The 22,593-nt window shown below is 40.6% G+C and overlaps 1 protein-coding gene across 2 annotated transcripts in view; it reads right to left on the bottom strand.

Moving 5' to 3' along the window:
• Positions 1–221: 221 nt before the first annotated feature.
• Positions 222–22,593, bottom strand: part of LOC128685531 (rap guanine nucleotide exchange factor 2) — a 104,965-nt gene continuing 82,593 nt past the window's right edge. Inside the window, exons 19-21 of one of the 2 annotated variants that reach the window (XM_070080316.1) lie at positions 13,631–13,777; positions 9,623–9,686; positions 222–2,925 (exon numbers count right to left, since the gene is read on the bottom strand). In XM_070080316.1, the coding sequence (XP_069936417.1) occupies positions 2,916–2,925; positions 9,623–9,686; positions 13,631–13,777 (221 nt within the window). In that variant the 3' untranslated portion in view covers positions 222–2,915. The remainder of the gene's footprint in view (positions 2,926–9,622; positions 9,687–13,630; positions 13,778–22,593) is intronic. The other variant, XM_070080317.1, reaches the window with a different exon arrangement.

The raw sequence follows: 22,593 nt of genomic DNA, 5'->3' as shown, positions 1-22,593 counted from the left end.
CACAAAGTGCAAAAGCTGTAAGGGTCATAGAGGAATGGGGAGACAGTCAAGTTCAGTCAGGTCATCTTCAATGCCTTGGATCAAGAGGCCATCACTGTGGTCAGGGAACCTCCCTTTGTGGAACACAATGCTGACGAGACAAACTCTGAACCAAAACTCCCACAGTTGTGAATTAACCAGACCTTATATATATGCCATAATTAGGATAAATAAAAATTCCATTACAAAGTGAAGTATATTTGTACATTTGTGATCCAGGCGTCCAAAAAGGGCGGCAGGGTTGACAGAGCAAGAGTAACCATCTGCATGTCCAGAAAATAACATGTGGAGTATCCAGCACTGAACAATGAGATTTCAGACATAATTTACACAAATACATAGCTCATCATCAGATAGGAAAAAAATACAACAAAATTACATTACATTGAATGTTCTCTTGAATTTTTTTTAGACATCAAAGATATATAACTGGGATATTTTAGTAAACATTACAGTAAACATTCATGAAATGACAAAAAAGAAATTGAATCAAAGGTTGGAAAAATTCAGGAAAATATGAATATAATAATTCCTTACTATTAAGGAATTACGAATATAGTTAAGTTATATCATTATCTAATATCCTATGACATTTTTAATTTACCATGTAAGATTCTCATGGTTTACATCACCGAGCTCTGAAAATATCTCATTTAGACTCGCGCTCAGAGAACACCTTGACACAGCAACCTACTAACCTCTTAACTCTCAAGCTGCTGCTTAGCTATTTCAAAATAAGTTTTGAGTTTAGTTATGATAACGAATAGCTCCGCCATGACGGGATGGTTGCCTTCTAGCTAAGCATTAGTGGTTCCCTGGGCTGGGGTCGGATTTGGACGACAAAGTGGCTGGCTGGCTGTTTGACATTGGTGAGGGACAGACAATAGTGTGTGGATAATCTAAATCCACCAATGGTCATTTAGGAGTCAACATCTCGAGTCCTACATTTACCTTTCATATGGATTATTTGTATTTACACTTAAAAATTTATCATACAGAAGTAATGCTTAAGTCTCAAAATTGCTGACCTCATTACATATAACTAGGCATTATGCTTAACAGCTAATCATATGGACATGGATATATCTATCTACATAAATATATACAAGGACATCCACTTATAATCATGATCTACATGTATTTATATCCATAAAATATTTTAATGAAGCTGTGCCCCAAGTATCCCATGGCCAGAGAGTTGAGAAAATGGATTAAAAATCTTGATTCAACTTCTGAATCAATTCGTACTTTACATCTGAATACCAACAACCATTCATGTAAGCAAATGTCAATTTAACTTGATTTATACAGGTAGTCAGATGCAGTTTTTTAGACTTTGGGATTTTCCTTCATAAATCATTACATAATAAATGCCAAAAGTCAACTCTGAGCCATTCAGAAAAAAAAAAAAATTATCTTTGGCTTCTGAACTTTCATTCCCATAAGATAAGCAAATCTGGGTTCCTTAACTGACTTGACTCACAAAATCGGTATATTTTAACTGACTTGTTTGCCACATGATCTAATTGCTAAGTAATTGAGAAAGATGTTACAAAGTGCCCCCAAGAAACCTTGCAGGACTTGTCTTGTAAAGTTCAAGGAACAAATCATTTGCGTCTCCCTGCTATAGAGGCTATGCTGATATGGGACTAGGTCTATCACCCTGTGTTCAGCGGATCAGGGCTTACACAGCGGACACCTCAGCATCTTCTTCCTCATTTGCAAATTTATAACATATGTACTTTCATGGACACACATGACAAAAATTAATAAATTTTGATTATATAAAGAAATATTTTTAAATGTCAATCTATTCATGAAATGCACAAAAAAATTATTTACATGTTATTCGTAGTACAACTTCTTTTGTTTATGGACTAATGTGTCTGAAATAAGGACCACTATTAATATAATTAATTCCATACCTATATATACAGACTAAGAGAACATTAACATGGACACAGGGCCCTTTATGTCAAACTCAATCCCCTCAAGGAAGTTCCTTGAATTTCCTTGAAGTTCTTGAGAGGTTCTGACCCCAAGAGATTTAACCTTCCCTGTCTTGGAATCATCCTGCCTGCCTCCCATTCCCCCATGCATTTGATCCTTATGGGTTTAGTGACAACTTCCCTCCCATCGTGAATGGTATTTTAAATTCAATCCTTCCTATAATTTATACTGTACAATGAAATGGGGAATACGTTACCAGTACTTAATGCCAAATGGAAAGAAATATTATGGAGATATGGTTAAATTGATAACTTTCTACATAACAGCATGGCATGGAAGATACAAGATTTAAGGCAAAATCCCAGATAATATAATTTCTTCTATACATAGATATAAACTGTATATATATATATATATATATATATATATATATATATATATATATATATATATATATATATATATATATATATATATATATATAATCAAATTAAATTTGGCACTTTTGTCACTATTTAAAATGCACTAAATTATGCATTCACTAGTATTATTTTTTTTTTTTATTATCACACTGGCCGATTCCCACCAAGGCAGGGTGGCCCGAAAAAGAAAAACTTTCACCATCATTCACTCCATCACTGTCTTGCCAGAAGGGTGCTTTACACTAGTTTTTAAACTGCAACATTAACACCCCTCCTTCAGAGTGCAGGCACTGTACTTCCCATCTCCAGGACTCAAGTCCGGCCTGCCGGTTCACTAGTATTATATCCACCAAATTCAGATGTGATCACAACTTATCATGGTGTGTCTGAGGATAATATTGAACACCATCATGAGAAAGAGCTCGTCCCATCTGTTTCATTCTCAGCTGTGTTGCCATGTAATCAGGAGGGACGCCAGCGCCTCCACGTCAAACAACACGTGCACTAACCATGCCTGGTAGCATAATAAAAATTATTATTTTCCAGTCGCTTGTAGTCCAATGGATATAGGATATTTATTTATAAATGCCCTTTCAAATTTTCACTGAGTGGCTCAGGCAATTATATTTTTGTGCCAACATCAGAGAAACTTAGAATATACTTATCCATACAAGAATAAAGTGTCAAATAGTGATCAATGAAAAGTGAAAAATCCGTTGGAAAGGAAAATGAAAAACAGGTAACAAAGATGTGTATATTTCAGCTTCACCAGAAGAATTACTGAAGTTGAAATACACAGCTCTGTTACCTGGCCTTCAGTTTCCTGTCCCAGGAGTTTCTCACTTGTCTCCTTAACATGTTGTCTTCCTGTACTCAGGGACAGGCTCATACAATGCTCTTTTATTCACAAGAACTCGTTAATTACAAGTGTCAACTCTGGCACTGAACCATGGGAGTGCTGACCTCCTCAACTGTCTACAAATAAACTCTCCTACTCATAAATCATTTACATACAAATTTATTAATGCCACATCACTTCACATATGTTATACATAAACACAGTACAACCTCTCCTCAATGACGTATTCATTTACCGATGACTTGGACTTACGACGAGCTCTCTGACCAGTATACATACCTAAATAATGTACATTAGATCTGATTTCCTCTATTCTGTTTATTACAATATACAATACTGTATAAACATTTAAAAATATACCAGAAATGTTATAAATGGTGCAAAGGTGACATTAAAATAATATCAAAGATGGTTGACACAAACCCACTACTATTATATAATACTTCTCACTTAGCAACGAATTCGTTTACCGACATGGTCTTAGCAACAGAACTCAGTCATCAAATGAGGAAAGGCTTTTTTGTGTTAATTAAAAATATTTAGAATTCCTTGCAATAACATAGTTGGGTTAGATGATCATGCTGCCATCTGGTAATAGCATAACTCACACTACAATAAGATAGCCTTTACTATGCTCAAGTTAGAAAGACAGAAAACAAACAGCAGCAAAAAACATCAGAGTTTAAGGTAAGGGATATGGGAATTAAACACAAGGCCTACCACATGATCATTCTTCTTATATTTCTTCACTCAAAATCCATTACAGCCATTCCTCATTTTACAAAGATTTGCATTAAGAAATTTTGCTTGAACAAATCACCATGGCTTGCTGAATGTGAAATCCCTTCCAGACAAAAAAAAAATTCACCCATTTTATTCACCTTGCATCCTGTCTAATATATTTTTTTTATTATCACACTGGCCGATTCCCACCAAGGCAGGGTGGCCCGAAAAAGAAAAACTTTCACCATCATTCACTCCATCACTGTCTTGCCAGAAGGGTGCTTTACACTACAGTTTTTAAACTGCAACATTAACACCCCTCCTTCAGAGTGCAGGCACTGTACTTCCCATCTCCAGGACTCAAGTCCGGCCTGCCGGTTTCCCTGAATCCCTTCATAAATGTTACTTTGCTCACACTCCAACAGCACGTCAAGTATTAAAAACCATTTGTCTCCATTCACTCCTATCAAACACACTCACGCATGCCTGCTGGAAGTCCAAGCCCCTCGCACACAAAACCTCCTTTACCCCCTCCCTCCAACCCTTCCTAGGCCGACCCCTACCCCGCCTTCCTTCCACTACAGACTGATACACTCTTGAAGTCATTCTGTTTCGCTCCATTCTCTCTACATGTCCGAACCACCTCAACAACCCTTCCTCAGCCCTCTGGACAACAGTTTTGGTAATCCCGCACCTCCTCCTAACTTCCAAACTACGAATTCTCTGCATTATATTCACACCACACATTGCCCTCAGACATGACATCTCCACTGCCTCCAGCCTTCTCCTCGCTGCAACATTCATCACCCACGCTTCACACCCATATAAGAGCGTTGGTAAAACTATACTCTCATACATTCCCCTCTTTGCCTCCAAGGACAAAGTTCTTTGTCTCCACAGACTCCTAAGTGCACCACTCACTCTTTTTCCCTCATCAATTCTATGATTCACCTCATCTTTCATAGACCCATCCGCTGACACGTCCACTCCCAAATGTCTAATAAACCTTTTATAATAGTGGAATGTGAAATTGTGAATTCCAACACAAATTTAATCTGCATTCAACGTGCCCAATGTACTCTTAGCATAATGATCACTTTCGATGGTTACACTATCGTAACTGTTTCTGATGCTTATATAATTGTGTTTTAGGTAATAAAAATTTTTTTTATCAGTTTTGGATCATTTGGGAATTTAAACCCTAAATATAAAACTGGGCCTTTATCAAGTAATTCACTTCATAAAATTACACCTTACAAATTTTCTCAAGAATCTTAGGTATTCTTGAGAGTAGTTCTACATATACAGTTAATTATCAATTTAATGGATCGCAATTCAACAGTCTTAAATGGTGGCCAGGACAAAATCTGCTGCATTAATCATTTTGGAAATGAGAAACTCCACTGGTTACAGAACTGCCTGTTATTATGATCAGTGCAAAACATCTATCATACTAGCCACCCATTCCCCCTCCCCCATTAAATCAAGAGTTTACTGTATCTGTTTATGGTTGCAGGAATCATTGCAACAACAGCCTAGTCTTAGACTTGGGCCTGAAAAGGAGACCCAATGAAAAGCAAATGTGCCATAAACACTGTCAATATCTGTGGCCCAAAATATTTCAGATTTCTGACACTCTCAGTAGCCTGGTTGATCAGAGAGGCATGCAGGCCGTGATTAGCTGACGAAGGATTGAGCCTCCAACACTCCTTGCATGGAATGATCCACACAACTCAAAACCTGCAACTAACAAACCCTCCCCCCTCCCCACCCATGCCCCCCAAAAAACTCACATAAGCGTAAACATGCATCTTTAACTTTCTAGGTACAGAATAAAATATATTGCTGGAGCAAAAGTGCAATTCTTCAAAAGAAAACTCATAGTTATGAAGGCCTATCGACTGCACACAACGATAACCTAGTTGATCAACCATTCTACAGGAATTCCATGACTACCTGATATCCATTCTATATGTAACATATACCCAACCTTACACAGCAGTAAAACATAAAATACATAACATTATACCCAAAAATAGTTATGATTTCCATCAGTTTTTCTACTGGCGAGATATATTGTTTTGCTCTCGATTCTAGATCTCTATCCCAAAATCTTTTGAAGGAAAAGCAGGTCTTTTTTTAAACAAGACGGTGTATTGACGATGTCCAGATGTACACATGCCAAGTACCTTCAGGTGAGCTATATAAATGATGCAAGGAAGCCAAATGCAAACATTCTGGCAATAAAGCAATATTAGAAGTGATGTTATGGGATATGTGAAAAAATATATACAAAAAGTTTGTAGAAGGCAGTATAGAGTAGAAAAACACAGGGAGGAGGTGTGTGCAAGCAAGGAAGCCAGGTGGATGTACCAACACTGTAGTAAGTACAGGGAGGAGGTGTCTGCAAGCAAGGAAGCCAGGTGGATGTACCAACACTGTAGTAAGTACAGGGAGGAGGTGTCTGCAAGCAAGGAAGCCAGGTGGATGTACCAACACTGTAGTAAGTACAGGGAGGAGGTGTCTGCAAGCAAGGAAGCCAGGTGGATGTACCAACACTGTAGTAAGTACAGGGAGGAGGTGTCTGCAAGCAAGGAAGCCAGGTGGATGTACCAACACTGTAGTAAGTACAGGGAGGAGGTGTCTGCAAGCAAGGAAGCCAGGTGGATGTACCAACACTGTAGTAAGTACAGGGAGGAGGTGTCTGCAAGCAAGGAAGCCAGGTGGATGTACCAACACTGTAGTAAGTACAGGGAGGAGGTGTCTGCAAGCAAGGAAGCCAGGTGGATGTACCAACACTGTAGTAAGTACAGGGAGGAGGTGTCTGTAAGCAAGGAAGCCAGGTGGATGTACCAACACTGTAGTAAGTACAGGGAAGAGGTGTCTGCAAGCAAGGAAGCCAGGTGGATGTACCAACACTGTAGTAAGTACAGGGAGGAGGTGTCTGCAAGCAAGGAAGCCAGGTGGATGTACCAACACTGTAGTAAGTACAGGGAGGAGGTGTCTGCAAGCAAGGAAGCCAGGTGGATGTACCAACACTGTAGTAAGTACAGGGAGGAGGTGTCTGCAAGCAAGGAAGCCAGGTGGATGTACCAACACTGTAGTAAGTACAGGGAGGAGGTGTCTGCAAGCAAGGAAGCCAGGTGGATGTACCAATACTGTAGTAAGTACAGGGAGGAGGTGTCTGCAAGCAAGGAAGCCAGGTGGATGTACCAACACTGTAGTAAGTACAGGGAGGAGGTGTCTGCAAGCAAGGAAGCCAGGTGGATGTACCAACACTGTAGTAAGTACAGGGAGGAGGTGTCTGCAAGCAAGGAAGCCAGGTGGATGTACCAACACTGTAGTAAGTACAGGGAGGAGGTGTCTGCAAGCAAGGAAGCCAGGTGGATGTACCAACACTGTAGTAAGTACAGGGAGGAGGTGTCTGCAAGCAAGGAAGCCAGGTGGATGTACCAACACTGTAGTAAGTACAGGGAGGAGGTGTCTGCAAGCAAGGAAGCCAGGTGGATGTACCAACACTGTAGTAAGTACAGGGAGGAGGTGTCTGCAAGCAAGGAAGCCAGGTGGATGTACCAACACTGTAGTAAGTACAGGGAGGAGGTGTCTGCAAGCAAGGAAGCCAGGTGGATGTACCAACACTGTAGTAAGTACAGGGAGGAGGTGTCTGCAAGCAAGGAAGCCAGGTGGATGTACCAATACTGTAGTAAGTACAGGGAGGAGGTGTCTGCAAGCAAGGAAGCCAGGTGGATGTACCAACACTGTAGTAAGTACAGGGAGGAGGTGTCTGCAAGCAAGGAAGCCAGGTGGATGTACCAACACTGTAGTAAGTACAGGGAGGAGGTGTCTGCAAGCAAGGAAGCCAGGTGGATGTACCAACACTGTAGTAAGTACAGGGAGGAGGTGTCTGCAAGCAAGGAAGCCAGGTGGATGTACCAACACTGTAGTAAGTACAGGGAGGAGGTGTCTGCAAGCAAGGAAGCCAGGTGGATGTACCAACACTGTAGTAAGTACAGGGAGGAGGTGTCTGCAAGCAAGGAAGCCAGGTGGATGTACCAATACTGTAGTAAGTACAGGGAGGAGGTGTCTGCAAGCAAGGAAGCCAGGTGGATGTACCAACACTGTAGTAAGTACAGGGAGGAGGTGTCTGCAAGCAAGGAAGCCAGGTGGATGTACCAACACTGTAGTAAGTACAGGGAGGAGGTGTCTGCAAGCAAGGAAGCCAGGTGGATGTACCAACACTGTAGTAAGTACAGGGAGGAGGTGTCTGCAAGCAAGGAAGCCAGGTGGATGTACCAACACTGTAGTAAGTACAGGGAGGAGGTGTCTGCAAGCAAGGAAGCCAGGTGGATGTACCAACACTGTAGTAAGTACAGGGAGGAGGTGTCTGCAAGCAAGGAAGCCAGGTGGATGTACCAACACTGTAGTAAGTACAGGGAGGAGGTGTCTGCAAGCAAGGAAGCCAGGTGGATGTACCAACACTGTAGTAAGTACAGGGAGGAGGTGTCTGCAAGCAAGGAAGCCAGGTGGATGTACCAACACTGTAGTAAGTACAGGGAGGAGGTGTCTGCAAGCAAGGAAGCCAGGTGGATGTACCAACACTGTAGTAAGTACAGGGAGGAGGTGTCTGCAAGCAAGGAAGCCAGGTGGATGTACCAACACTGTAGTAAGTACAGAAAATCTTGTGTCACCAATATTATACTAATTACAAAAAGGTCTTGCGTCACTAATATTGGGCTAAGTACAAAAAAGTCTTGTATCACCAATATTGAACCTGAAATGCACAGCATGCTAGTGGCTTTCTTTTGTGCTTAATATTTATTACATGTGAACCACATTTTGTAAACTGCACAAAAGAAATAAAAGTTGTATAAATACAAAACAAGTCTTGTGTCACCAATATTAGACTAAGTACAAAAAAGTCTTGTGTCACCACACTGCTTCAAAATATAACAAGAGTAGTCCATGCAGAGAGAGGCAGGTTACTCAGTGCAAGAGTGCCATGTGTGCTACTGCTTAAAGTAAATACAATCTTAACTATGATAAATGATCCATAATTTCTTACTGAAGACTATAATTACCCTTAAAAATAATAAAATTTTCTTTAAACATTAATTGCTATTAATATAAACAAGTGAGTGCTGTATTAGTACAGTAACTAAATATATGACAAAAGCATAAAAAATGTGTGATTATTGGACTCAATGCTCTTGCAAATCAACAATTAAGATATTTCTGACCAAGTGCTGGACATTACATTGTTTCCTTGCCTTGGTCTCTTCATACAACAGTTTATTTATAAAAAAAAGTTTATGCACTGTATATTATCCTTTTTATGTAAAATGATACATGTATCTGGCAACGTTGAGAAAGGTTGAGTGCCATTCTGCATACCATCATCTTGCAAGTGGCATATTAGTAAGGCTAAATTAAACAAACATTCGAATCAGACAGAGCAATGCAAGAATAAAACAAACGAGACGTAAAATAATCAATATATCAAATATTATTTGAATGTTTCCGAAGAGAATTTTCAGGCAAGTGAGTATGCAGAGTAAAGCTATATCTTGTTAGTAAGCTTCACGGGAAAAGCCTTAAGATTACCATTACTGCCTTGGATAGAGGCACTCACCTGCTGCTGGGATTGGTGGCAGCACGGCCACAGCGTGCGGGGAAAGGGGGCCGCGACCGTGATTCTGTTGTGCATATAGCAAGAGGGCAAATCATGATAAACCATGGCACTGCCACTGTGGCAAACGCAAGCCAAGAAAAGGACACGCTTTACCATATAAATATCAGCTTCAAAGCACTTTCATACTTGCAAAAGACTTATTCTCACAACTAGTGAATCATGGAATTAAAGCAATTTTCCTTCTAACAATATGTTCATCAGTAAAACAAATTATATTAATTAAAATTTAAGATCAGGAGTTGACTGGCTGGCGACCACAAAAGTCACCACCTAGTCGACTGTGCAACTCAACATCAGATAACGAGTCCAAATGAATCAAAAGATAATTAATGTATAAACTATTTGAGAACAATGGAAGTTTGTAACATTTTTCAAGTGCAAAACAAGTGATTCCTTTCCAGAGTATGCTGTACAACAGAAAAATATAGCCAATTTAAACATTTCAGTAAAGGAAATGCAGTTTTTTATACATTTTTTGAGCCAGGTGTGAAAATGAGGGAGTAATGTAATAATGTGAAGTAGCCTGAGAGCAAATGGCTCTCGGGCTACAATGCCAAGTGTGGCTTTGTACTCTTGTCATTGCTGTATTACAGTATAACCCTCCATTTGCATTTATGCATTCAAAATGTATTGAGAATAATTTATTTGCACATGAACTCCTCGACTCAAGAAATCGTAATGACACGATTGCAAATAAACCATACCCCCGGCCGGGATTGAACCCGCGGTCATAGAGTCTCAAAACTCCAGCCCGTCGCGTTAGCCACTTGCATTTGTGGTCACAGAGGTGCCTGTGCTAACTTTCCTATGGTGTAGAAATATACCTAGTTGGATGAATCTTATTGTGGCTAGCTGGTCTAGTGGCTAACGCAACGGGCTGGAGTTTTGAGACTATGACCGCGGGTTCAATCCCGGCCGGGGGTATGGTTTATTTGCAATCGTGTCATTACGATTTCTTGAGTCATGTTGACGGCAGTGAAGGGACTTGAGGTAGAGTTCGTCACGGCCACGCTAGCTGGAGATTCGTCTGTAAAAACTTGCATTTGTGGTCACAGAGGTGCCTGTGCTAACTTTCCTATGGTGTAGAAATATACCTAGTTGGATGAATCTTATTGTGGCTAGCTGGTCCAGTCGCTAACATGACGGGCTGGAGTTTTGAGACTATGACTGCGGGTTCAATCCCGGCCGGGGGTATGGTTTATGAACTCCTCAATAGTTTTTAATTTTCGAGTTGTCTATTTAGTTTTATTTTGGATCATAAAAGGAAGTAAAAGAGAAAGAGAAGTGTGTTTTCCTGGCAGTGTCAGCTGACATCTGAAAAATTTTCATATTTTATTATGGTTTTTTTGTTACTTAAATACCTGGTGTCCTCATTAGCAATTTTTTACCACTTTTGAGTTGTGCTTACAGCTAATTTTTATAAATGCATAAAGAAAATACAATTGCATTTTCTGATGTCAGCACACCCAAGATAGAAGATACCGACCAGTGGCAGAGCCACAAAGCCTAATTAATTTCAAAATGTATAGTGTTCATGTAACCTTCCAATAATTTTGATTTAACTGTCCCCCATCATCACTATCATCATCAGAAAGATACAGGCAGGGAATTCTATTTATTAGAAAATTTTAAGACAAAAGTTAATACGTAGTTGGTGTTAATGTAGGGGTGTTAATGTTGCAGTTTAAAAACTGTAGTGTAAAGCACCCTTCTGGCAAGACAGTGATGGAGTGAATGATGGTGAAAGTTTTTCTTTTTCGGGCCACCCTGCCTTGGTGGGAATCGGCCAGTGTGATAATAAAAAAAAATAATAATATATCCAATTATAATAATTTTTTAAAGGGGTGAATGGGTAAGCCAGCAGAAGGCCTCTGTCAGATGACCAAAAACTTGGTGGGTCATCGTATAACCCATGTCAGGTAACACCTGTCCTGTTTCCTGACCAATCTTACCTGACCTAACAAATATGTCAAGAATGAAACTAGCACAATTAAGTCAGTTTGACAGCTTATTTCCTGAATGATAAGGTCAAAGCAAACACCAGAAGGTGTAGTTAAAATTTTAGTAGATGGATTTCCTTGGGAATGAATACAAGTGAACAGCGAGGAGTGAGAAAAGATGAGAAAGATGCAATGCAGCGGGTTGGGCATTATGAGAGACTAAAAGAAGACACCGTGATAAACAGAAGGTGTAGTATCTGAGTTGTCAGGATAAATTTAACATTGAGACAAGTGTGGGAATCAAGTTGGACATGGACCTAGATGCCTATGTGGTAACATTTAATAAAATGATTCACCAATACCACTCATCAAATTGAAAATCAAAAATGAAAGCTCAACATACATGACACATCATACATATAAATATATCTTCAAGAAATATAAGCAATATGTCTTCTATGGTCTTATGAAACTGACAATAATAGAATTTATTGGGACAATGTTTAAAGCTTCACAATTCATGAAATCGTAATAACATGTCTGCAAACAAATCACGGAAAGGGTGGGATTTAAACCATGGCAAGCGAGTTCTATAGCATATAGAAATACAGTGGACCCCCGGTTAACGATATTTTTTCACTCCAGAAGTATGTTCAGGTGCCAGTACTGACCGAATTTGTTCCCATAAGGAATATTGTGAAGTAGATTAGTCCATTTCAGACCCCCAAACATACACGTACAAACGCACTTACATAAATATACTTACATAATTGGTCACATTCGGAGGTAATCGTTATGCGGGGGTCCACTGTATACCTAGTTGGGTGAATCTTATTAGAGTCAGCTGGTTGACTGGTTAACATACTGGTTGACTGGTTAACATACTGGTTGACTGGTTAACATACTGGTTGACTGGTTAACATACTGGTTGACTGGTTAACATACTGGTTGACTGGTTAACATACTGGTTGACTGGTTAACATACTGGTTGACTGGTTAACATACTGGTTGACTGGTTAACATACTGGTTGACTGGTTAACATACTGGTTGACTGGTTAACATACTGGTTGACTGGTTAACATACTGGTTGACTGGTTAACATACTGGTTGACTGGTTAACATACTGGTTGACTGGTTAACATACTGGTTGACTGGTTAACATACTGGTTGACTGGTTAACATACTGGTTGACTGGTTAACATACTGGTTGACTGGTTAACATACTGGTTGACTGGTTAACATACTGGTTGACTGGTTAACATACTGGTTGACTGGTTAACATACTGGTTGACTGGTTAACATACTGGCCTGTGAGTTTTAGAACTCACTTGACGTGGGTTTCAACATCACCCGTTCCCTGATTTAAACCTATACTTCTGCAAGGTTGGTATACGATAAGTTTTTTTGCTGGAGATGGATAAGATAAGATAAGATTTTGTTCGGATTTTTAACCCTGGAGGGTTAGCCACCCAGGATAACCCAAGAAAGTCAGTGCGTCATCGAGGACTGTCTAACTTATTTCCATTGGGGTCCTTAATCTTGTCCCCCAGGATGCGACCCACACCAGTCGACTAACACCCAGGTACCTATTTGCTGCTAGGTGAACAGGACAATAGGTGTAAGGAAACGTGTCGGAATTTCCACCCGCCGGGAATCGAACCCGGGCCCTCCGTGTGTGAAGCGGGAGCTTTAGCCACCAGACCACCGGGGTCAAATAGTTAAATGGGAAAGCCTTCAGTGATTTGGGAGGGATGGGGGGACTAGGGAATGAAATACACAATCTGCAAACATGGACTAGAGAGTAAAAACTCAGCAAAAGAATATAATTACATATCTAAGTAACTACACACGGTGGGACACACCACTACAGGGAATCAGCTATAGGGGGGTTAGCAGTTTTATGCTTGATCCTGAGAGTTTTAACAAGTTAATGAAAAACACTGCATATTAAAAATCTGAATTAGGACAAAAGCGAATATTTCACATGAACAAGAAGTTATGACAGACCTGGTTGGTGTGAGTATTGCTGGTGGTGGGCTGGAGGTGAAGAGTGGTAAAGACACTCCAGCGAGGAGGAGGAGTGTCCATCAAAATGGGTAGAGATGCCAGAGTCAGACTCACCGAGGCCTACATGACATTCAGCCGTCATTGAACCTGTGTAAATTTAAATTGCACGTTGTAATTTCAAATGCAGTATTGTGCATAAACTTCATAAATAATATCCACATTTTGAAATTATTATAATACAACTACAGTGGTGCACTTAGGACTCTGTGGAGACAAAGAACTTTGTCCATGGAAGCAAAGAGGGGAATGTATGAGAGTATAGTTATACCAACACTTATATGGGTGTGAAGCATGGCTGGAGGTGAGAAGGCTGGAGGTAGTGGAGATGTCATATCTGAAGGCAATGTGTGGTGTGAATATAATGCAGAGAATTCATAGTTTGGAAATTAGGAGGAGGTGCGGGATTACCAAAACTATTATCCAGAGGGCTGAGGAGGTGTTGCTAAGAGGGTTCAGACATGTAGAGAGAATGGAATAAAACAGAATTACTTCAAGAGTGTACGTATAAATCTGTAGTGGAGGGAAGGCGGGGAAGGGGTCAGCCTAGGAAAGGTTGGAGAGAGGGGGTAAAGGAGGTTTTGTGTGCAAGGGGCTTGGACTTCCAGCAAGCATGCACGAGCGTATTTGATAGGAGTGAATGGAGACAAATGCTGACGTGCTGTTGGAGTGTGAGCAAAGTAACATTTATGAAGGGATTCAGGGAAACCGGCAGGCCGGACTTGAGTCCTGGAGATGGGAAGTACAGTGCCTGCACTCTGAAGGAGGGGTGTTAATGTTGCAGTTTAAAAACTGTAGTGTAAAGCACCCTTCTGGCAAGACAGTGATGGAGTGAATGATGAAAGTTTTTATTTTTCGCGCCACCCTGCCTTGGTGGAAATCGGCCAGTGTGTTAAAAAAAAAAAATACAGTCATCTATAAAAGCACATGTAAAATATATTTCCACTTAAAATTTAAGTTCAAAAACTGAGTTACACATCAGTGACCACATATACATGCAGTCAGAGGTTGACAGTTTAACCCTTTGACTGTTTCAGTCGTACATATACGTCTTACGAGCCACCGTGTTTGACGTATATATACTCAAATTCTAGCAGCTTCAAATCAAGCAGGAGAAAGCTGGTAGGCCCACATGTGAGAGAATGGGTCTGTGTGGTCAGTGTGCACCATACAAAAAAAGTCCTGCAGCACGCAGTCCATAATGAGAAAAGAAAAACTCACTGTTTTTTTAATTAAAATGCCGACTTTCTGGTCTATTTTCGTATAGTATTTATGGTTGTATTCTCGTTTTCTTGGTCTCATTTGATAGAACAGAAAACATTTTATAGAAATAGAGGTGATTTTGATTGGTTTTACTAAGAAAAGAACCTTGAAATGGAGCTCAAAGTAGGGAAAATGTTTGATTTTTGCCAATGTTCAAAAGTAAACAAATGTCAAATATATCGTGTATCAGCTGACAATAAACTTATACTCCAACTACCAGCTAACTTATACAACCTTAATAAAGAAACTAATAAAGGTAATGAAGCAAACAAAGTAGTATAAAATAATATATAAATTTCACTCACTTGGGCAGTCTCATGACTATAGTTTTATATTAACAAAATTAACTCTCTTACCCAGTTGGAAATAAACTTGCAAAGGAAAAACTTGCAAAGACACTGAAATTGTAGAGGGGATTTATGTAGTTCAATTTATAGCTGGTTTATTTGATCATAGTTTTGGACACCGACAATAGTTCAGGATAGTAATGTTATAACTTAACATCAGCAGGTATAACCAAGTTTTGGACACCGACAATAGTTCAGGATAGTAATGTTATAACTTAACATCAGCAGGTATAACCAAGTTTTGGACACCGACAATAGTTCAGGATAGTAATGTTATAACTTAACATCAGCAGGTATAACCAAGTTTTGGACACCGACAATAGTTCAGGATAGTAATGTTATAACTTAACATCAGCAGGTATAACCAAGTCAGGGTGACCCAAAATAGAAGAAATACTTTCATCATCACTGACAACAGTTCAAAAATGGCAAAATATCTCCTGGAATTTGACCTGCCCTAATTTTCTCTCTTAAGTACTCAAGCTCTTTTTCTCAGATGCAAAGGTTTCCCAGAAAAACTCTTAATTGTCCAAACGTAGATCTACGTTCTTACCGCTAGCGCTTCAAACGAAGATCTACGTTTTATTTTTCCTGCCTCCAAATTTGGCATGATTGGCCTGAGATGCCTTGTCAGCACAGAATGGGTCTTAACACTCAGTGTGTGCAGTATTAAAACAATCTGGGACAACTTAGTACCTTGTGGGAGCACAAGTTCAATTGAGTGCCAGCTAGAGCAAACATCGCAGCAAACACCTGGGATTTACTGATGTCATGCAGTATTAACACTCCCATTTTAAGAGAAAAGTGATGCTGACCCTGAGTTTAGAGGCTCTGAGGTGAATGTGGCCATAAGTGGTCGAGGATATATCAAAAACCTCGATAAGCTGGAGTTTACCTGGAGAGAGTTCTGGGGGTCAACGCCCCCGCGGCCCGGTCTGTGACCAGGCCTCCTGGTGGATCAGAGCCTGATCAACCAGGCTGTTGCTGCTGGCTGCACACAAACCAACGTACGAGCCACAGCCCGGCTGATCAGGAACTGACTTTAGGTGCTTGTCCAGTGCCAGCTTGAAGACTGCCAGGGGTCTGTTGGTAATCCCCCTTATGTGTGCTGGGAGGCAGTTGAACAGTCTCGGGCCCCTGACACTTATTGTATGGTCTCTTAACGTGCTAGTGACACCCCTGCTTTTCATTGGGGGGATGGTGCATCGTCAGACGAGTCTTTTGCTTTCGTAGTGAGTGATTTTCGTGTGCAAGTTCGGTACTAGTCCCTCTCAGATTTTCCAGGTGTATATAATCATGCATCTCTCCCTCCTGCGTTCCAGGGAATACAGGTTTAGGAACCTCAAGCGCTCCCAATAATTGAGGTGTTTTATCTCCGTTATGCGCGCCGTGAAAGTTCTCTGTACATTTTCTAGGTCGGCAATTTCACCTGCCTTGAAAGGTGCTGTTAGTGTGCAGCAATATTCCAGCCTAGATAGAACAAGTGACTTGAAGAGTGTCATCATGGGCTTGGCCTCCCTAGTTTTGAAGGTTCTCATTATCCATCCTGTCATTTTTCTAGCAGATGCGATTGATACAATGTTATGGTCCTTGAAGGTAAGATCCTCCGACATGATCACTCCCAGGTCTTTGACGTTGGTGTTTCGCTCTATTTTGTGGCCAGAATTTGTTTTGTACTGTGATGAAGATTTAATTTCCTCATGTTTACCATATCTGAGTAATTGAAATTTCTCATCGTTGAACTTCATATTGTTTTCTGCAGCCCACTGAAAGATTTGGTTGATGTCCGCCTGGAGCTTTGCAGTGTCTGCAATGGAAGACACTGTCATGCAGATTCGGGTGTCATCTGCAAAGGAAGACACGGTGCTGTGGCAACATTTGTGCAACATACTTTCATTTTTGGTACCACTGGTAGGGTCATCCTACCAGAATATCTTATAACCTATGCCCTACGTAAAGAGAAACAATTCTGGAACATGTAATATGTTTTCGGCAGGCTGACTGGCCGGCTGTCTCTATCTGTCTGTCTGTATCTATGTCTCTGTCTATGTCTCTCTATGTTTCTGTCTATCTCTGTCTCTGTCTCACCAATACCTTTGTTATACCTTTACCTTTGAAGAGTTTCGAGAGTGTCTCTACTCTCTGAGCCCAGCCATGGGCCAGGCTCGTCTGGTGCTTGCCTGGTCAACCAGGCCAACAACCTGGTCAACAATTATACACAGTGTAAATTACCTAGGATAACCCAAAAAAGCCAGGCAAAGTGCTATACGTACTGTGCTTGTAGATATAATGCATAGAAAGCACGATTCAGGGAAACTGGCAGGCTGGACTTGAGTCCTGGAGATGGGAAGTACAGTGCCTGCACTCTGAAGGAGGGGTGTTAATGTTGCAGTTTAAAAACTGTAGTGTAAAGCACCCTTCTGGCAAGACAGTGATGGAGTGAATGATGGTGAAAGATTTTCTTTTTCGGGCCACCCTGCCTTGGTGGGAATCGGCCAGTGTGATAATAAATAAAAAATAAGCACGACTTGCAAGTAATATGTATTTTCACTTGTTTATGACCGTGTCGTGTGTAATACCTGTTGGTTCACAAGTGCCACTCTCTGAGACAGAGACAAGCAGATAGACAGATAAGCAGAGAGAGAGAGACAGAGCTAGACACGCAGAGAGCTAGACAGACAGACATGTTTATGGGTAACAGTGAAAACAAATAAAGCCAAGGCAGTGCACGCTCATCAAATGTCACCAGTGCAGTGACACTCGTACAACAACAACAACAACAACAACAACAACAACAACAACAACAACAACAACAACAACAACAACAACAACAACAACAACAACAACAACAACAACAACAACAACAACAACAACAACAACAACAACAACAACAACAACAACAACAACAACAACAACAACAACAACAACTATATACTCCCGTATATCCATAACATTGCTGGGACCTATAAATATTATGTATATATTTCTAGACAATAGTGTGTGACTAAGGTAGGTGAAAATGTTGACCTGTCAGTGTGTTTGTTAGTATCTAATATTAGTGTCAGAACAAACATTACCTAGGAAATCACAAGAACTATTACAAATTGTAATTTCTTTCTTTCAACAAACCGGTCGCATCCCACCCAGGCAGGGTAGCCCAAAAAGAAAAACAAGTTTCTCTTTTTAAATTTAGTAATGTATACAGGAGAAGGGGTTACTAGCCCCTTGCTCCCGGCATTTTAGTCACCTCTTACAACACACATGGCTTAGAGGAAGAATTCTGTTCCACTTCCACATGAAGAACAAGAATACAGTGGACCCCCGCATACCAGACACCTTGCATAACGGACAATCCGCATACCGGATGCTTTGATCGCTAAAATTTTGCCTCGCATACCGCCCAAAAACCCGCTCAGCACCCTTCGTCCGAGATGCGTCCAATGTGCGGCCTGAGCCAGCCTCATATGTTCCGCCAGTGCCATTGTTTACCAGCCAGCCTCCACGGTAACATTCAAGCATACAATCGGAATATTTCGTATTATTACAGTGTTTTCGGTGCTGTTTCTGGAAAATAAGTGACCATGGGCCCCAAGAAAGCTTTTAGTTCCAACCCTACAGCAATAAGGGTTAGAATTCCAATAGAGATGAAGAAAGAGATCATTGATAAGTATGAAAGTGGAGTGTGTATCACCGACCTGGTCAGGTTGTACAAGAAACCCAAATCAACCATCTCTACTATTGTGGGCAACAGAAAGGCAATCAAGGAAGCTGTTCTTGCCAAAGGTTTAACTGTGTTTTCGAAACAGAGATCGCAAGTGATGGAAGATGTTGAGAGACTCTTATTGGTGTGGATAAATGAAAAACAGCTAGCAGGAGACAGCGTTTCTCAAGCGATCATAAGCAAAAAGGCTAGGAAGTTGCATGAGGATTTAATTAAAAAAAGGCCTGCAACTAGTGATGATGTGAGTGAATTTAAGGCCAGCAAAGGTTGGTTTGAGAGATTTAAAAAGCGTAGTGGCATACATAGTATGATAAGGCATGGTGAGGCTGCCAGTTCGGACCACAAAGCGGCTGAAAAATATGTGCAGGAATTCAAGGAGTACATAGAAACTGAAGGACTGAAACCTGAACAAGTGTGATGAAACAGGCCTGTTTTGGAAGAAAATGCCAAGCAGGACCTACATTACTCAGGAAGAAAAGGCACTCCCAGGACATAAGCCTATGAAAGACAGGCTTATTTTGTTGATGTGTTCCAATGCTAGTGGTGATTGCAAAGTTAAGCCTTTATTAGTGTATCACTCTGAAACTCCCAGAGCGTTCAGGCAAAAGAATGTCCTCAAGGATAATTTGTGTGTGCTGTGGAGATCAAACAGTAAGGCATGGGTCACTAGGGACTTTTTCTATAACTGGTTACACCATGCATTTGCCCCCAATGTCAAGATTACCTAACTGAAAAGAAATTAGAACTTAAGTGCCTCCTGGTGTTAGACAATGCCCCTGGTCATCCTACAGACGTGGCAGAGCGACTTTATGGGGACATGAGCTTCATTAAGGTGAAGTTTTTGCCTCCTAATACCATTCCTCTCCTGCAGCCCATGGACCAGCAGGTTATTGCAAACTTCAAAAAACTGTACACAAAAGCTCTGTTTGAAAGGTGCTTTGTAGTGACCTCAGAAACTAAACTGACTCTAAGAGAGTTTTGGAGAGATCACTTTAATATCCTCAATTGTATACACCTTATAGGTAAGGCTTGGGAGGGAGTGACTAAGAAGACCTTGAACTCTGCTTGGAAGAAACTGTGGCCAGAATGTGTAGACAAAAGGGATTTTGAAGGGTTTGAGGCTAACCCTGAGAGGAGTATACCAGTTGAGGAATCAATTGTGGCATTGGGGAAGTCCTTGGGGTTGGAGGTTAGTGGGGAGGATGTGGAAGAGTTGGTGGAGGAGGACAATGAAGAACTAACCACTGATGAGCTGATAGATCAACTTCAAGAGCAAGAGGCCAGACCTGGGGAAACTGGTTCAAAGGAGGGGAGAGAGAAATTGAAGGAATTGCCTACTACAAAGATTAAGGAAATGTGTGCAAAATGGCTTGAAGTGCAAACCTTTTTTGATGAAAATCACCCTCACACAGCTATTGCAAGCCGTGCTGGTGACTGTTACAATGACAATGTTGTGAACCACTTTAGACAAATCATAAAGGAACGAGAGGTACAGGCCACTATGGACAGATATGTTGTGAGAAAGAAGTCCAGTGACTCTGAAGCTGGTCCTAGTGGCATTAAAAGAAGAAGGGAAGTAACCCCAGAAAAGGACTCGACACCTCAAGTCTTAATGGAAGGGGATTCCCCTTCTAAACACTAACACTCTCTCTCCCCTCCTCCCATCCCATCAAACATCACCAGATCTTCAATAAAAGTAAGTGTCATGTAATTGTGCATGCCTTTTTCAGTTTGTGTGTATTAAAATTAACATTTCATGTGGTAAAAAATTTTTTTTCATACTTTTGGGTGTCTTGCACGGATTAATTTGGTAGTAGGTTGGTAGACAGCAACCACCCAGGAAAGTACTACCGTCCTGCCAGATGACTGTGAAACAAAAACCTGTAACTGTTTTGCATGATGGTAGGATTGCTGGTTTCTTTTTCTGTCTCATAAACACGCTAAGATAACAGGGATATCTTGCTACTCCTACTTACACTTTGGTCACACTTCACAGACACGCACATGCATATATATATATACATACATCTAGGTTTTTCTCCTTTTTCTAAATAGCTCTTGTTCTTTTTTATTTCTTCTATTGTCCATGGGGAAGTGGAAAAGAATCTTTCCTCCGTAAGCCATGCGTGTCGTATGAGGCGACTAAAATGCCGGGAGCAATGGGCTAGTAACCCCTTCTCCTGTATACAATTACTAAAAAAGAGAAGAAGAAAAACTTTATAAAACTGGGTTGCTTAAATGTGCGTGGATGTAGTGCGGATGACAAGAAACAGATGATTGCTGATGTTATGAATGAAAAGAAGTTGGATGTCCTGGCCCTAAGCGAAACAAAGCTGAAGGGGGTAGGAGAGTTTCAGTGGGGGGAAATAAATGGGATTAAATCTGGAGTATCTGAGAGAGTTAGAGCAAAGGAAGGGGTAGCAGTAATGTTAAATGATCAGTTATGGAAGGAGAAAAGAGAATATGAATGTGTAAATTCAAGAATTATGTGGATTAAAGTAAAGGTTGGATGCGAGAAGTGGGTCATAATAAGCGTGTATGCACCTGGAGAAGAGAGGAATGCAGAGGAGAGAGAGAGATTTTGGGAGATGTTAAGTGAATGTATAGGAGCCTTTGAACCAAGTGAGAGAGTAATTGTGGTAGGGGACTTGAATGCTAAAGTAGGAGAAACTTTTAGAGAGGGTGTGGTAGGTAAGTTTGGGGTGCCAGGTGTAAATGATAATGGGAGCCCTTTGATTGAACTTTGTATAGAAAGGGGTTTAGTTATAGGTAATACATATTTTAAGAAAAAGAGGATAAATAAGTATACACGATATGATGTAGGGCGAAATGACAGTAGTTTGTTGGATTATGTATTGGTAGATAAAAGACTGTTGAGTAGACTTCAGGATGTACATGTTTATAGAGGGGCCACAGATATATCAGATCACTTTCTAGTTGTAGCTACACTGAGAGTAAAAGGTAGATGGGATACAAGGAGAATAGAAGCATCAGGGAAGAGAGAGGTGAAGGTTTATAAACTAAAAGAGGAGGCAGTTAGGGTAAGATATAAACAGCTATTGGAGGATAGATGGGCTAATGAGAGCATAGGCAATGGGGTCGAAGAGGTATGGGGTAGGTTTAAAAATGTAGTGTTAGAGTGTTCAGCAGAAGTTTGTGGTTACAGGAAAGTGGGTGCAGGAGGGAAGAGGAGCGATTGGTGGAATGATGATGTAAAGAGAGTAGTAAGGGAGAAAAAGTTAGCATATGAGAAGTTTTTACAAAGTAGAAGTGATGCAAGGAGGGAAGAGTATATGGAGAAAAAGAGAGAAGTTAAGAGAGTGGTGAAGCAATGTAAAAAGAGAGCAAATGAGAGAGTGGGTGAGATGTTATCAACAAATTTTGTTGAAAATAAGAAAAAGTTTTGGAGTGAGATTAACAAGTTAAGAAAGCCTAGAGAACAAATGGATTTGTCAGTTAAAAATAGGAGAGGAGAGTTATTAAATGGAGAGTTAGAGGTATTGGGAAGATTGAGGGAATATTTTGAGGAATTGTTAAATGTTGATGAAGATAGGGAAGCTGTGATTTCGTGTATA

This window comes from Cherax quadricarinatus, unplaced genomic scaffold, assembly GCF_038502225.1.
Source record: "Cherax quadricarinatus isolate ZL_2023a unplaced genomic scaffold, ASM3850222v1 Contig319, whole genome shotgun sequence".
NCBI lineage: Eukaryota > Metazoa > Arthropoda > Malacostraca > Decapoda > Parastacidae > Cherax > Cherax quadricarinatus.
Note: the sequence above shows the minus strand (reverse complement) of the source record. Positions and strands in the feature narration are given on the sequence as shown.